The following is a 14,160-nucleotide window of genomic DNA, read 5'->3' as shown; positions in this document are numbered from 1 at the left end:
CGGGGGCTCCCTCAGGCGGCGGCCTGACGCGGCAAGAGGCGCGAAGCGCCTCTCGCCGCGTCAGGCCTGGAGCAACTGTGAGCCGCGCTGCGCGCGGCTCGCAGTTCCTGGGGCTGGGAATCAGAGGGACCAATCGGCAGGCGCTTTGCGCCTGCCGATTTGTCCCTCCGATTGTCTGTCATGAGGAAGGGTCCAATCTGGACCCTTCCTCATCCCGGACACATCCCGCCCCAGAACCCCTTACGGTTTTATTTAGTCCGTGGCGCCCGCGGCGCCACGGGCGGTTTACAGATTATATTTAACCTCCTTCAAGGATCGCTGCCTTGTTGTGGCAAGGGGGCTTGCGTAGTTCAGTGAAGCTATGAGCTATACCGTGCAGGGCCACCCAAGACGGACAGGTCATAGCTGAGAGCTCTGACAAAAGGTGATCCACTGGAGAAGGAAATGGCAAACCACTCCAGTATCTTTGCCATGAAAACTCTATGGACAGTTCCAATAGGCATAACGATATGACGCCGGAAGATGAGCCCCTCACGTCGGAAGGTGTCCAATATGCTACTGGGGATGAGCAGACGGCTAGTACGAGTAGCGCCAGAATGAATGAAGCGACTGGGCCAAAGCCGAAAGGACGCTCAGTTGTGGAAGTAACTGGTGGCGAAAAGACAGTCCGATGCTGTAAAGATTTTTATTCCATAGGAACCTGGAACGTCAGATCCATGAATCAAGGTAAGCTGGACGTGGTCAAACAAGAAATGACAAGACTGAACATCGACATTTTAGGAATCAGTGAACTAAAATGGACAGGAATGGGTGAATTTAATTCAGATGACCATCAGGTATACTACTGTGGACAAGAATCTCGCAGAAGAAATGGAGTAGCCTTCATAATCAATAAGAGAGTAGGAAAAGCAGTCTTGGGATACAATCCCCAAAAGGACATAATGATCTCAGTTTGAATCCAAGGCAAACCATTCAACATCACAGTGATCCAGGTCTATGCCCCAACCACTGCTGCTGAAGAGGATGAAGTTGATCAGTTCTATGAAGCCCTACAACATCTTCTAGAAGCAACGCCAAAAAATGATGTGCTTATCATCATGGGGGATTGGAATGCTAAAGTAGGAAGCCAAAAGATAACCGGGATAACAGGCAAGTTTGGCCTTGGAGTACAAAATGAAGCAGGGCACAGGCTGGTAGAATTTTGTCAAGAGAATACAATGGTCATAGCAAACACTCTTTTCCAACAACCCAAGAGACGACTCTACACATGGACATCACCAGACGGTCAACACAGAAATCAGATTGACTATGTGCTCTGCAGCCAAAGATGGAAAAGTTCTATCCAGTCAATAAAAACAAGACCAGGAGCTGATTGTGGTTCAGATCATGAGCTTCTTGTTGCAAAATTTAGGCTTAAATTGAAGAAAGTAGGGAAAAGCACTAGGCCACTCAGGTATGAACTAAATCATATCCCCGACGAATACACAGTAGAGGTGACAAATAGATTTAAGGAATTAGATCTGATAGACAGAGTGCCTGAAGAACTATGGACGGATGTTCACAACATTGTACAAGAGGTAGCAACTAAAACCATCCCAAAGAAAAAGAAATGCAAGAAATCAAAATGGCTGTCTGAGGAAGCTTTACAAATAGCTAAGGAGAGAAGGGAAGTGAAAGGCAAGGGAGAAAGAGAAAGATACACCCAATTGAATGCAGAATTCCAGAGAAAAGCTAGAAGAGATAAAAATGCCTTCTTAAATGAACAGTGCAAACAAATAGAAGAAAACAATAGAATGGGGAGGACCAGAGATCTTTTCAAGAAAATTGGAGATATGAAGAGAACGTTTCATGCAAAGTTGGGTATGATAAGGGACCAAAATGGTAGGGACCTCACAGAAGCAGAAGAGATTAAACAAAGGCGGCAAAACTATACAGAACAACTATACAAGAGCGAGCTTAACATCCCTGATGACCACGGTGGGGTAGTTACTGACCTGGAGCCAGACATCCTGGAATGTGAAGTCAAACGGGCCTTAGGAAGTCTGAGCAACAATAAAGCTAGTGGTGGTGACAGCATTCCAGTTGAACTATTCAAAATCTTAAAGGACGATGCAGTAAAAGTGCTACACTCAATATGCCAGCAAATTTGGAAAACTCAACAATGGCCACAGGATTGGAAAAGGTCAGTTTACATTCCAATCCCAAAGAAGGGCAATGCCAAAGAATGTTCAAACTACTGCACCATTGCACTAATTTCTCATGCTAGCAAAGTTATGCTCAAAATCCTACAAGCTAGGCTCCAGCAATATGTGGACCGAGAACTTCCAGAAGTACAGGCAGGATTTCGAAGAGGCAGAGGAACTAGAGATCAAATTGCCAACATACGCTGGATCATGGAGAAAGCTAGGGAGCACCAGAAGAACATCTACTTCTGCTTCATTGACTATGCTAAAGCCTTTGATTGTGTGGAGCACAACAAATTGTGGCAAGTTCTTAAAGAGATGGGAATACCAGAGCATCTTATTTGTCTCTTGAGAAATTTATATGCAGGTCAAGAAGCAACAGTGAGAACTGAACATGGAATCACTGACTGGTTCAAAATTGAGAAAGGAGTTCGGCAAGGCTGTATACTGTCGCCTTGCCTATTTAACTTATATGCAGAGCACATCATGAGAAATGCGGGATTAGAGGAGTCACAAATTGGGATCAAGATTGCAGGGAGAAATATCAACAACCTCAGATATGCAGATGATACCACTCTAATGGCAGAAAGTGAAGAGGAACTAAAGAGCCTGTTGATGCGGGTGAAGAAGGAGAGTGCAAAAGTTGGCTTGAAACTCAACATCAAGAAAACAAAGATCATGGCATCCGGCCCTCTCAATTCCTGGCAAATAGATGGGGAAGAAATGGAGATAGTGACAGATTTTATTTTCCTGGGCTCCAAGATCACTGCAGATGGGGACTGCAGCAAAGAAATTAAAAGACGCTTGCTCCTGGGGAGGAAAGCTATGGCAAATCTAGACAGCATCCTAAAAAGCAGAGACATCACCCTGCCAACAAAAGTGCGTTTAGTCAAGGCTATGGTATTCCCAGTTGCAATGTATGGCTGCGAAAGTTGGACCATAAGGAAGGCTGAGCGTCAAAGAATTGAGGCTTTTGAACTCTGGTGCTGGAGAAGACTCTTGCGAGTCCCTTGGACTGCAAGGCGAACAAACCGGTCAGTCCTAGAGGAGATCAACCCTGACTGCTCTTTAGAAGGCCAGATCTTGAAGATGAAACTCAAATACTTTGGCCACCTCATGAGAAGGAAGGACTCCCTGGAGAAGAGCCTAATGCTGGGAGCGATCGAGGGCAAAAGAAGAAGGGGACGACAGAGAATGAGGTGACTGGATGGAGTCACTGAAGCAATAGGTGCAAACTTAAATGGACTCCGGGGAATGGTAGAGGACAGGACGGCCTGGAGGATCATTGTCCATGGGGTCGCGATGGGTCGGACACGACTTCGCACATAACACATTATATTTAAATATTTGATGTACCATATTGGAATCCCAGTGCCCTACTGCTTGCTTTGTGTCTGGTCCTTTACTGGGTTCTACCCCTCCTATTTCATTCTTCCATCAATAGGCAGGCATCCAAGATCACATCCAGGTTCTGGGTGGATGGTGTGATGTTTAGTTGCACCCCAGCCAGGCTGAGTAAGTGCACTTTCTGGTCTGTCCCTCTTCTGCCCAACCACAGGACCTCCATCTTGGAAGGGTTGAGGTTCAGGTGGCTCAACTCCAACCATCCAGCCATGGCTTCCAAACATCTGGCAGATGTTTCTGGTGGAGAGTTCAGGTGGCTGTCCATTAGAAGAATGTTATAAAGAAAGTTATACATGCGCTCTCTGGCCCAGTTGGTTCGGGGTTATGGGCTAGGGTGCCACCAATATGCAGATGACACCCAGCTCTATCTCCTAATGGGCGGCCGGCCGGACTCCCCCCCCAGATACATTCACCAGTTGTTTGGAAGCAGTGGCTGGATGGCTCAGGCAGAGTCACCTGAATCTCAACCCCTCCAAGACGGAGGTCCTGTGGCTGGGCAGAAGAGGGCAGGATCAGGAAGCGCGCCTCCCATGCCTGAATGATGTACAATTAACATCTACACCAGTGGTCAGGAACTTGGGAGTGACTTTTGATTCCTCCCTGTCTATGGAGGCTCAAGTCACGAAAGTAACCCAGACGGCTTTTTTTCATCTTTGCCAGGCCTGGCTACTAGTGCCCTACCTGTCCTCGGAACACCTAGCCACTGTGATCCATGCAACGGTCACTTCCAGACTAGACTACTGTAACTCGCTCTACGCAGGCCTACCCTTGACTCTGATCCAGAAGTTACAGCTGGTACAAAATGCGGCAGCTAGGGTCCTCACTAGGACACCTTGGAGGGCCCATATTCAGCCGGTACTCCGTCATCTTCATTGGTTACCAGTCCGTTTCCGGGTCAAGTTTAAGGTGTTGGTATTAACCTTTAAGGCCATATGCGGCTTGGGTCCTACTTACCTGCAGGACCGTTTGGTTGCTTATGCCCCACGCAGGGCTCTCCGCTCTGCGGATATGAATCTACTGACTGTCCCGGGCCCCTGGGACATTTGCCTGGCCTTTACCAGGGCCAGGGCCAGGGCCGTTTCGGTCCTGGCCCCAACCTGGTGAATGAGCTCCCGGAGGAGCTAAGGGCCCTGCCGGAATTACCATCTTTCCGCAGGGCCTGTGAGACAGAGCTCTTCCGCCAGGCATATGGTTGAGGCCAGGGCAGAGCCCGGGTTCCATCCAAGATCCCTAATCCATTGGCCAGTCTTTCTCTCCTCTCTCTCTTACAGGATTAACGCCCGACCTCTCTCTGAACAAGCGGGGAAAGTTATAGAATAGAATGCCATCTTTTATTGTAATAATGGTATTTTATGTTATTTTACTTTGATTTTATATTTTATTGTGAACCGCCGTGAGACCTTTTGGCGAATGGCTGTATATAAATCCAATTATAAACAAACAAACAAACAAACAAACAAACAAACAAACAAACAAACAAAGAAAGAAAGAAAGAAAGAAAGAAAGAAAGAAAGAAAGAAAGAAAGAAAGAAAGAAAGAAAGAAAGAAAGAAAGAATAGTTGGTTCTTATATGCCACTTTTCTCTACCAGAAAGAGTCTCAAAGCATCTTACAATCACCTTCCCTTTTCTCTCCCCACAACTACCCTGTGAGGTAGGTGAAGCTGAGAGAGCCCTGATATTACTTCTTGGTCAGAACAGCTTTATCAGTGCTGTGGTGAGCTCAAGGTCACCCAGCTGGCTGCCTGTGGAGGAGGAGTGAGGAATTAACCCCTGTTTACCAGATTAGAAATCTGTGCTCCTAACCACTACACCAAGCTGGTTCTCCGTTAGGCTGTCCATTAATCTGTGCTTTTTGGTATTTTTTAAAATCAATTTTAATTGTATTCAGTGTATGTATTTTGATATTTACATTATGGGGAAGGAAGCAATTTCTAAAGAACTGCCACCAGTGGTACTTTACTCTGAATTTTACTTAGGATCTGTACATAGTTGTTTGAAGTTGTCCTGCTAGTCTCACCAAAATGTCATGCTTATGGTTGCTGTGATAAAAACATTCATTTGAAGAGAGTGGAGACTTCCTATAATGATGACATAACCATGGCCTACATACATGTTATAGTGAGTACAGTATTGGACTAGCATCTGGGATAGGCAAGTTCAAATTCCTTCAGTGCTGTGCACACTTCCTAGATGACTTTGGACTAGTCACAACCTACTTACAGGGTTTTCAACCTCACAGGGTTTCTGCAAAAATAAAACAGAGGAGAGAATGTTGTAAGTTGCTTTGGGGCCCCATTGTTAAGAAAGTAAGATATAAATATCTACAGAAATCCAAGTAACAAGTAAACAACTAAACTGAGACTCCTTGTAGTTTGATCATATCATGCGAAGGCAAGACTGACTAGAAAGCACAATTGTACTTGGAAAAGTTGAAGACAGTAGGAAAAGAGGAAGGCCCAACATGGGATGGATTGACTTCGTAAAGGAAGCCATAGGCCTCATTTTGTAAGATATGAACAAACCTGTTAACAATAGGACATTTGGAAGGTCATTAATTCATAGGGTCGCCATAAGTTGGAAGCGACTTAACAGCACACAGCATAATGCACATAGTGACCATGAGGATGTCATCACATCTAGTTTGGCCCTGAAGAGAACAGGCATTATCCTCACTTATGGTGTAATCAGTCATTTTTCTATCATAGTAGTAAACCCCAAGTTTTGAAAATGAAGTAAAACTATGCTCCTTTCCATTTAGAACATAAGAAAAACCATGTTGGATCAGGCCAATGTCCCATCCAGTCCAACACTCCGTGTTTCACAATGATTAAATTATCAGGAGATCCACCAACCCTCCAACTGATGCCTTCCAAGGACCAAGAATTCAGAGCATCTCTGCCCCAGTGGTCCATCTATACCTTTTGGCTAGTAGCCACTGATGGACCTCTGCTCCATATGTTTATCAAATCCCCTCTTGAAGTTGTCTATGTATATTGCCACCAACACTCCCTGTGGCAGTGAATTCAACATGTAAATTAGTCTTTGGGTGAAGAAGTACTTCCTTTTAAGTACTTCCTTCTAAGCTTACTGCTCATTAATTTCATGTTCTTGTTTTAGGTGTCTGTCCACCCTTTTGTTGAAGTTTCTTTCCAGAACACAGTTTATCAGACTAGCACTGCAGAAGGATCTCACCCGTGCTGGAATGAAGAACTTCAAGTAGATTTTATGCAAGTTACCAGTCTCTCACATTTAATTCAAATGTAGATAGTACTTCAGCCATTCAGTGAAGATTTCCAAGTTTTCTTCAAGGCTTGTTTCTTTCTTTGCAGCCTGTTCTGTTTATTAGTCCTCTGATTTCAATTGCAGTTTTGGTAAACAGGTTGGCTTAAAGGCAATGATACTTCTTTTTATTTCCTGCATTGTGAAAATAATGCATATTAAAGAATCGCAACTGGTTTAGAAAAAACATGCTTAATATGCAGATAGCAAAAGGGTAGTGGTGATAAGCTATCATAGTTCTGATTACATCCCTAGGCTAAATACTCACAATACCTGTTTTTCTTATTTGTGAGAGTGTCTTACCCCTCCCATTTAGCAGGAAAAGAAGGCACAACCAGTAGATCTTTGGGACCTGAGTAAGTATTTTGGCTGGTGCACATTGTCCTTTATAGGGGCCATTCCAAATTGACATAATATGGATTAGAACTGCAGTTTCAAGTATTTCAGCAGATTGCAACAGGCTTTGTTCTTCTGGCTTGTGGCATTCAATAAGCCGTGTCAACATAGTGGCCGCCATGCAGGGAAATTACATGTTGCAAGTTTCATTTTTTTTTTCAGATATGAACTATCAGCTTGAATACCAAGATGAGCTTTTGCGAGGGGCTGCCATCCCTCCTGGCACAGGAGTGTTTTAAGGATTCCTGGGCTCCATTGCACCAGAACTGGTTTAGGGATTTGTGGGGCCCTAGTAGAGTTACAGCGGGAGCCCCCACAGGGGGTATGCCTCCATGTGTCCTTAAAGAGGGAAATGGGGGGAGGAGAGAGGCTACAGCCCAGATCTATGGAGGGAAGGCACTATACGGGGCACCTGGAATTGCAGGGCCTGTAGCATGTGCTACATGGACAAACCAACCCTGCCCATGCACCTAAACAAGCTGCTCCAGAAGGTCAATGACCATGTTGCAGATGGTGTATTGCAGCTAAGGAGCAGAATCTGTGCCAACCTACTTTCATCTATGCCTTGGGCATAGTGAATCTTGGGTAAGTGAATCTTTAAATCTAAACCACAATACCTATCTTAAGTAATATTACTGTGTCAAAATGAGCTTTATTCGTCCAATCCACTTCTGTTTGGTGTAACCTCCCTTCCAAAAGGGGGCGAATAAGCTTGTTACAAGCTGTGGTATATAGGGGCCAATGAAAGAAGATTTTTTTTTTATAGATTCCACCTCTATTAGCGGACAGGGGCACCATCTCTTTGATACTGGTTACCTTTTATATTTGCCCTCTAGAAGTGCTTTGGGCATGGCTGAACATCTTGCTAATATTAGTGCTCTCCTATATTGGTTGATGTCAATTGATGAAAGGTAGGCAGCTGGTTTTAATATGTATCTCATGGATGGTGCATTTGCAAAGTCCATTTGCCTTTCAATATCTTATATGCTTTGCCCGAGAGCTCGCTTTGCCTGATATTTACCCAGTCTGAGTAGATCATTTGGGGAGAAGCAAAGGCTTACAAGCTTGCTCTCGGTGGAAATCAAATATTTCTTTATTACAGCTCTCCTGGGCATGATTACACATTTACTGGGCTATCTAAAATAAAAGACCACGTATACATCAACATTTTTGATGACTTTATGATGGAAAATCATGAGGTAAATATTTATCATTGAAACAGTTTTTTTTTCTCTCAAAAAGGATTACCCTAATTATCTAGTGTCAAAATGTGTGCAATGGAGTTAGGCACAAATAGGGAAGGGGGAGAAAGTTCTCCATATCCAAGGGATCCTTCTGAGATTGTAGAAAAGTCTGACTTCCCCCTCTCACTCCCTAATCCCTACAATCTGTGCTCACCTCTTGAATGCATTGCAGATGTGTAAACTTTCAACGGCAATCAAAAGTCTTGTAAGAATTCAGAGGCTCTTTGGGGTTGCCTAAGTAACCCATCTGGATGTTACCTTAAGTGACCTTAGTAACCTTAACGTCCCATTGTGTTATAGGGACTTGCCCCTGCTCAAGATTCAGATGTCAGATAGGATGACTCTGTAGTCAGGTCCTGCTGCATGATGGGAATTACACATCTCAGCATCTGATGGCTTATTGTGGCACTCAAAATTGGTACCTGGATTGTTATAAGATTTCAAGTGTCATTTTGGCTTGCTGAAAGACCAAGACCTCCTCAAAAGGCAAGAACAATGAGTGGAGGGGGTGGGATAGGAAAAGGAATCCCCTCCCCATAATTCCTTGCATATTCCTTGCATATCACTCCCTTGTAATGATCCTAATTGGAAGTGAATACCCAAGGTGTTTGTATTTCCATTATTGACATGGAAAGTATACCAACAAGCCATGCTTATTTATTTATATCAGCTTTTATTAACCACCACTCCTGGACCCTGCCGGCTCATGGTGGTTTACATTCAATCATAAAAACCCAACAAAATACAAACAGAAATACAATACAAATACTGGCAGCAAAATCCCATTTACATCCTCCCCCCCATCTGTCCCTGCCCGGCAACAAGTCCCTACCACCACCCCGGGGAGGGGGGGTAATTCCTGCCTAGATATCCGGTACATAGGGCCTATTATGTGCAAAGCCTCCAGCTTTCTATATGCATTGATATATTTTAAGGAAGGAAGTGGCTATTTATATAGTGTTTAAAAGACAATGGTCTTACAACACAATTTATATTAAACTAGATTAGAATATATTTTAAGGAGGGTATTTGTCATCTCCCTGACAGTTTGCTTTTTATTTCTGATTTGAATTATTTGTTCTTAATGTCTATCATTTAAGCTTTTCATTCCTTTCCCACCCCCGACCCCCAATCCAGATTTCTTATTGGAATGGTCCTGGCATTAGATCTCAAATTTCAAAACCAAAAGATTGGTTTCCAAATCTTTCCACATTGATCAGACATGAAAATCGCCAGTCATATATCAAGCCTGCATTGGTTTCACAATTGTTGGCTAATTAACTCTATAAATAACAGGGATGATGCCTTGAGAGGAATTATTAAGTAAAATGCTTTAGTATCCAAAAATATGTATGGTGATTTATTTGAATGTGAGAAGATACCTACATGAGAGTTTATGAACACCTTAAATTAAATATATTAATAGGATAACAGGCAAAAGCCATAGCAGTCACTGAAAAAAGCAATAGTTGTAATATAATATTTCTGCTGTTGTGGAAACATTGCCAAATGCGCTACACACAAAGAGACACATTGCTAAGATGCAAAAGACAAATCCAGGTTATGTATTTCATTAGGATGTCTGTCCAAAGGGCTGCAGTGGTCACTCTTTTGTGAGAAAGAATTGGCTGGGATCAGTTACGTTTCCATTCTCCTCCCTCCTGGAACAATCAAAGGTAATGAATAAGGGGGGGAGGGGAAAAACTATTTTAAATGCCAGATATTTTATAGCTTCTTACAGTTGTGTAAGATTGTCACTCAGCCACATCATCCAGTTTTTGAGACCTTCCCTAAATAGCTGCATGTGTTGTGTGTAATAAAATGCGTGTTCACAGATCAGTGGCACGTTTCAAGTAAATATGCCACCAGTTTTGCTTGGATATACTTGGAGCAAGACGTACGTACCTCCTAAAGAAGAATGTTACAGGCAGAATTTGAAAGAATACACCTTTTTAACTATCTTCGCAACTATTGAACCTCAGCTGTCTTCTGCAGAAAATACCACAGAAGCTGATAAGGTTGGCATGATATACTTACCTTATTTAATAAGATTGGTTAATACTGAAAAACAGAATCACTTCTAAAAGTATGTCTTTAGCTTGCAGATCATGAAGATGAATTGCTTTTGCAAAGAGCCTGCATTTTTAAGAAAGCATGCAAGGCACTGTTTCCAAAGAGGAGAATAATAACCTCCGTTTTTAACAATGAAGGAAGAAATATTTTAGTAACAAAGTATATTACCTCTCTGAATCCACCACAGCTGTTACTAGATATGTATTCTAAAGATCCCAGTTCAACTGCTGTAAGTACAGAGTATCATAGAGGAGGAATAGTCAGAGTGGTTCAATATTTTTAAAATACTCTTTGCCATAATTTTCTCATCACGCATTCGCAGTTTTGCATCACTGTTGGGTATTTGGACTTGCCAACTTTCTGTCATAAAGAATATAAAATTAATAAAGTTATGTACTGATACATGGTATTCAACAACCCTAAATATAATGTTGTTTGTTGTTATGTGCGAAGTCGTGTCCGACCCATCGCGACCCCATGGACAATGATCCTCCAGGCCTTCCTGTCCTCTACCATTCCCTAAATATAATACAGTTGCATTTTCTAGTATACGTTTCTGGGACATACTAATTCCAGTTTCTTTTGTAGGGCATTATATCTCGATTTGTGTCTTTAATTCCTTGTATATCAGACACGGTGGATGAAAACAATGGTGTTGATGTTTGGATTACAGCAGAGGTAATATTTTTTTTGAATCTTAGAATTTTAAAACCTATTTATTAATGTATATTTTAAACTTTGTAAGCTACCTTGAGCCTCTAGGAAAGGGTGGGATATTAAAATAAAATAAATACCAAATTATAAACCTAGATAAAACGTTGTGATTTTGGTGTCATTATTTGTCAGGTCTTTAAAAACTGAATATAAATAGCTTTTTAAAAAAAAGATACAGATTTAACTCTTTAAAGCCATATATTGCTCCAAGGTTATTTTACAGTGTGCTTTACCACAAGTATATGGACTTGTTAAGACTTTGCCTCCAGAGAATGATGGGAGATCAGTATCCGAGAGATGGACCTATTGTAAGTGATGTCTTATTTACAGAAAAGAAAAAATGAGAGAAATTTATACATACAGTGGATATTGTTTGTTGGATATCTGCGTTATGGATGAGTTGAATGTCAGTTAAGCAATGTAGTGCTCATGATGGGCTAAGCATCCAGTTTTACTGTTCCAAACACCTCCACCCCTTGCTGTTTTGCTAGGGACAGAGGAAGCCACTCTGCCTGTCATAGCATCATAGAGTTGGAAGGGACCTCCAGAGTAATCTAGTCCAACCCCCTGCAGAATGCAGGAAATTCACAACTACCTGCCTACCCACAGTGACCACAAATCCATGCCCAGCTGATGCCCCCCCCCCAGTCATCTCCTGTCATGTCACCACTTGTCTGACATCACAAGTGGCCATTTGGGTTGATCAATATTTGAATAAGCCTGGACTAAGGATCTGGTAAATGACATGTATGGAACTGTTTGGAAGCAATGACCTTAGATGTTGGAGATTTGGCTAAAAGTGCAACATAATTACATTTAATTTTAAAAGGGACATTTCTTTCTGTTTTTTTAAAGGAAAGGATTAGTTAAAAAGTCACTTAAAAGCATAGTTAAAAGAATCCAGTTCCCTCAGCTTAAAAGTTATTTTGTAAATATTAAAGTGAAAAATTAATTTAAAATGTAATTGAAATGAACAAAGATATCTGGAAGAAAGATAACGTGGTGAAACAGTAGGCAACAAAGCTTCCTACAAAAAGTAGAAGCCTGGCTCATATGAAGAGAAACTTTGGCAAATCAAATGTCCTTGTACAGTAAGGCAATGTAATATACAGATGAGAAAATTGTTAAATATTTACCAAGAGCATAAAAGGAGTAATTGCCAAGAAAGTTAAAACTGGATTTCATTGGAGAAGTAACAACAACTAATTTTTTCCAGAGCAGTATATTTTAAAGATTGATAAAGAAAAAAACTGTACAGATAATTGACAGATGTAGAAAATTTGCAAGATCTATATACTTCCATGCAAGAATTCAAGCCACTAACTAGATACAAGATCATAAAATAACCCTCCATGCCAGATAATAGGCAAAGTCACACCAGTTTTACAAAAGATACTAGATGGAATCTGGTACGTAATAGCTAAACTTAGTTATCTGTCCTTCCTTGCAAACTTTAGGCAGACTAAATAGCTCATAGAGTCTGGTTCCTTGGTGTATTCAGTTGGTCTTAACATTTTTCTTCCAGGCTGGCTGACTCCCAATATCAAATTTTGTCTGGGAGAAAAATGATTAAAGCACCAGAGACATACATGGGAGGTTTAACTCTTCTTCTCCATACACTCTGGTTTGGTTTTTAAAATAAACACCCTCTCCCTGCTTAGTTTACACATAGAGAAGACAATATGTGACACCCCCCCCCCCCTAGAACTAAGGTAAAGGTATCCCCTGTGCAAGCACCGAGTCATGTCTGACCCTTGGGGTGACGCCCTCCAGCGTTTTCATGGCAGACTCAATATGGGGTGGTTTGCCAGTGCCTTCCCCAGTCATGACCGTTTAGCCCCCAGCAAGCTGGGTCCTCATTTTACCGACCTCGGAAGGATGGAAGGCTCAGTCAACCTTGAGCCAGCTGGGATTGAACTCCCAACCTCATGGGCAAAGCTTTCAGACAGCTGCCTTACCACTCTGCACCACAAGAGGCTCATCCCCCTAGAACTAATGGCAGCCTAATGGGTGGGAGATGATTTTGTTGTGAAAATGTTGCAATTGCTTAGTGCTTTAACATGAAATTAAAAGCACAGAGAGATCTCTGGCCCTGAATCTGCAGTTATCTGTTTTTTTACTGTTGTCAGGTATGTAAAGCCTCAGCCTTGTCCTAGGCTACAAAGAAGATAAACTGCTTGTTGCCATTAGCTACAAGCACACCATTGCCCCAGCTGCTGAATAGACAGGCACAGTCCCAAACAATGAAATAGCTCACACAAATAGGATCCAATGCTCATACAGAATCAGAAAGCTCCCCTGAAGCCACTCGACACACTGCAGCTATTGGACGGAGACCTGATGTAGTTAGCCCAGGCAAGCCCAGTCCTCTGAGATCTCAGAAGCTAAGCAGGGCTGACCCTGGCTAGTATTTGGATGGGGGACCTCCAGTGTTTTGGGGTGGTAGTTCCTCCAAGGGACACTAGAAGTCATGATGTGGAAGCTTTCCTTGCCTGGCTGCCAGACAATCCTTGGATCTCCTGCCTGCACTGCCTATGCCGTACAATAAATAAATAATAAGCAGTAACTGGAGGAAAGTAAAAACTGTGCATAGGAATGCCCACTGGAACAATCTTGTTCAGCAGGAATATTAGAAACACTTTTGGTTGGAAAGCATTTCTGTCAGGCATATATTTGTTGAATCAAGAGAAGCCACAGTAGCAGTACGGTGCCTGGACATGTAAAACATCTAGATTTGAGTCCAGCAGCATCTTAGAGACAAACAAGATTTGGGGGAGGTATAACCTTTAAAACAAGAGTGGCTGAGCTATAGCTCTCCCGGTGTCCATGGACTACAATTACCATGATCCTCTGCCAGCGCCATCTG

The 14,160-nt window shown here is 42.5% G+C and overlaps 1 protein-coding gene across 1 annotated transcript in view; it reads left to right on the top strand.

Moving 5' to 3' along the window:
- CC2D2B (coiled-coil and C2 domain containing 2B) overlaps positions 1-14,160 on the top strand; it is a 57,621-nt gene that overhangs the window by 36,088 nt on the left and 7,373 nt on the right. Inside the window, 6 exon segments of the mRNA XM_077350233.1 lie at positions 6,706-6,815; positions 8,366-8,462; positions 10,085-10,183; positions 10,343-10,525; positions 10,606-10,809; positions 11,169-11,258. Coding sequence (XP_077206348.1) covers positions 6,706-6,815; positions 8,366-8,462; positions 10,085-10,183; positions 10,343-10,525; positions 10,606-10,809; positions 11,169-11,258 — 783 coding nt within the window.

This window comes from Paroedura picta, chromosome 8 (genome assembly GCF_049243985.1).
Source record: "Paroedura picta isolate Pp20150507F chromosome 8, Ppicta_v3.0, whole genome shotgun sequence".
NCBI classification, from domain to species: domain Eukaryota; kingdom Metazoa; phylum Chordata; class Lepidosauria; order Squamata; family Gekkonidae; genus Paroedura; species Paroedura picta.
Note: the sequence above shows the minus strand (reverse complement) of the source record. Positions and strands in the feature narration are given on the sequence as shown.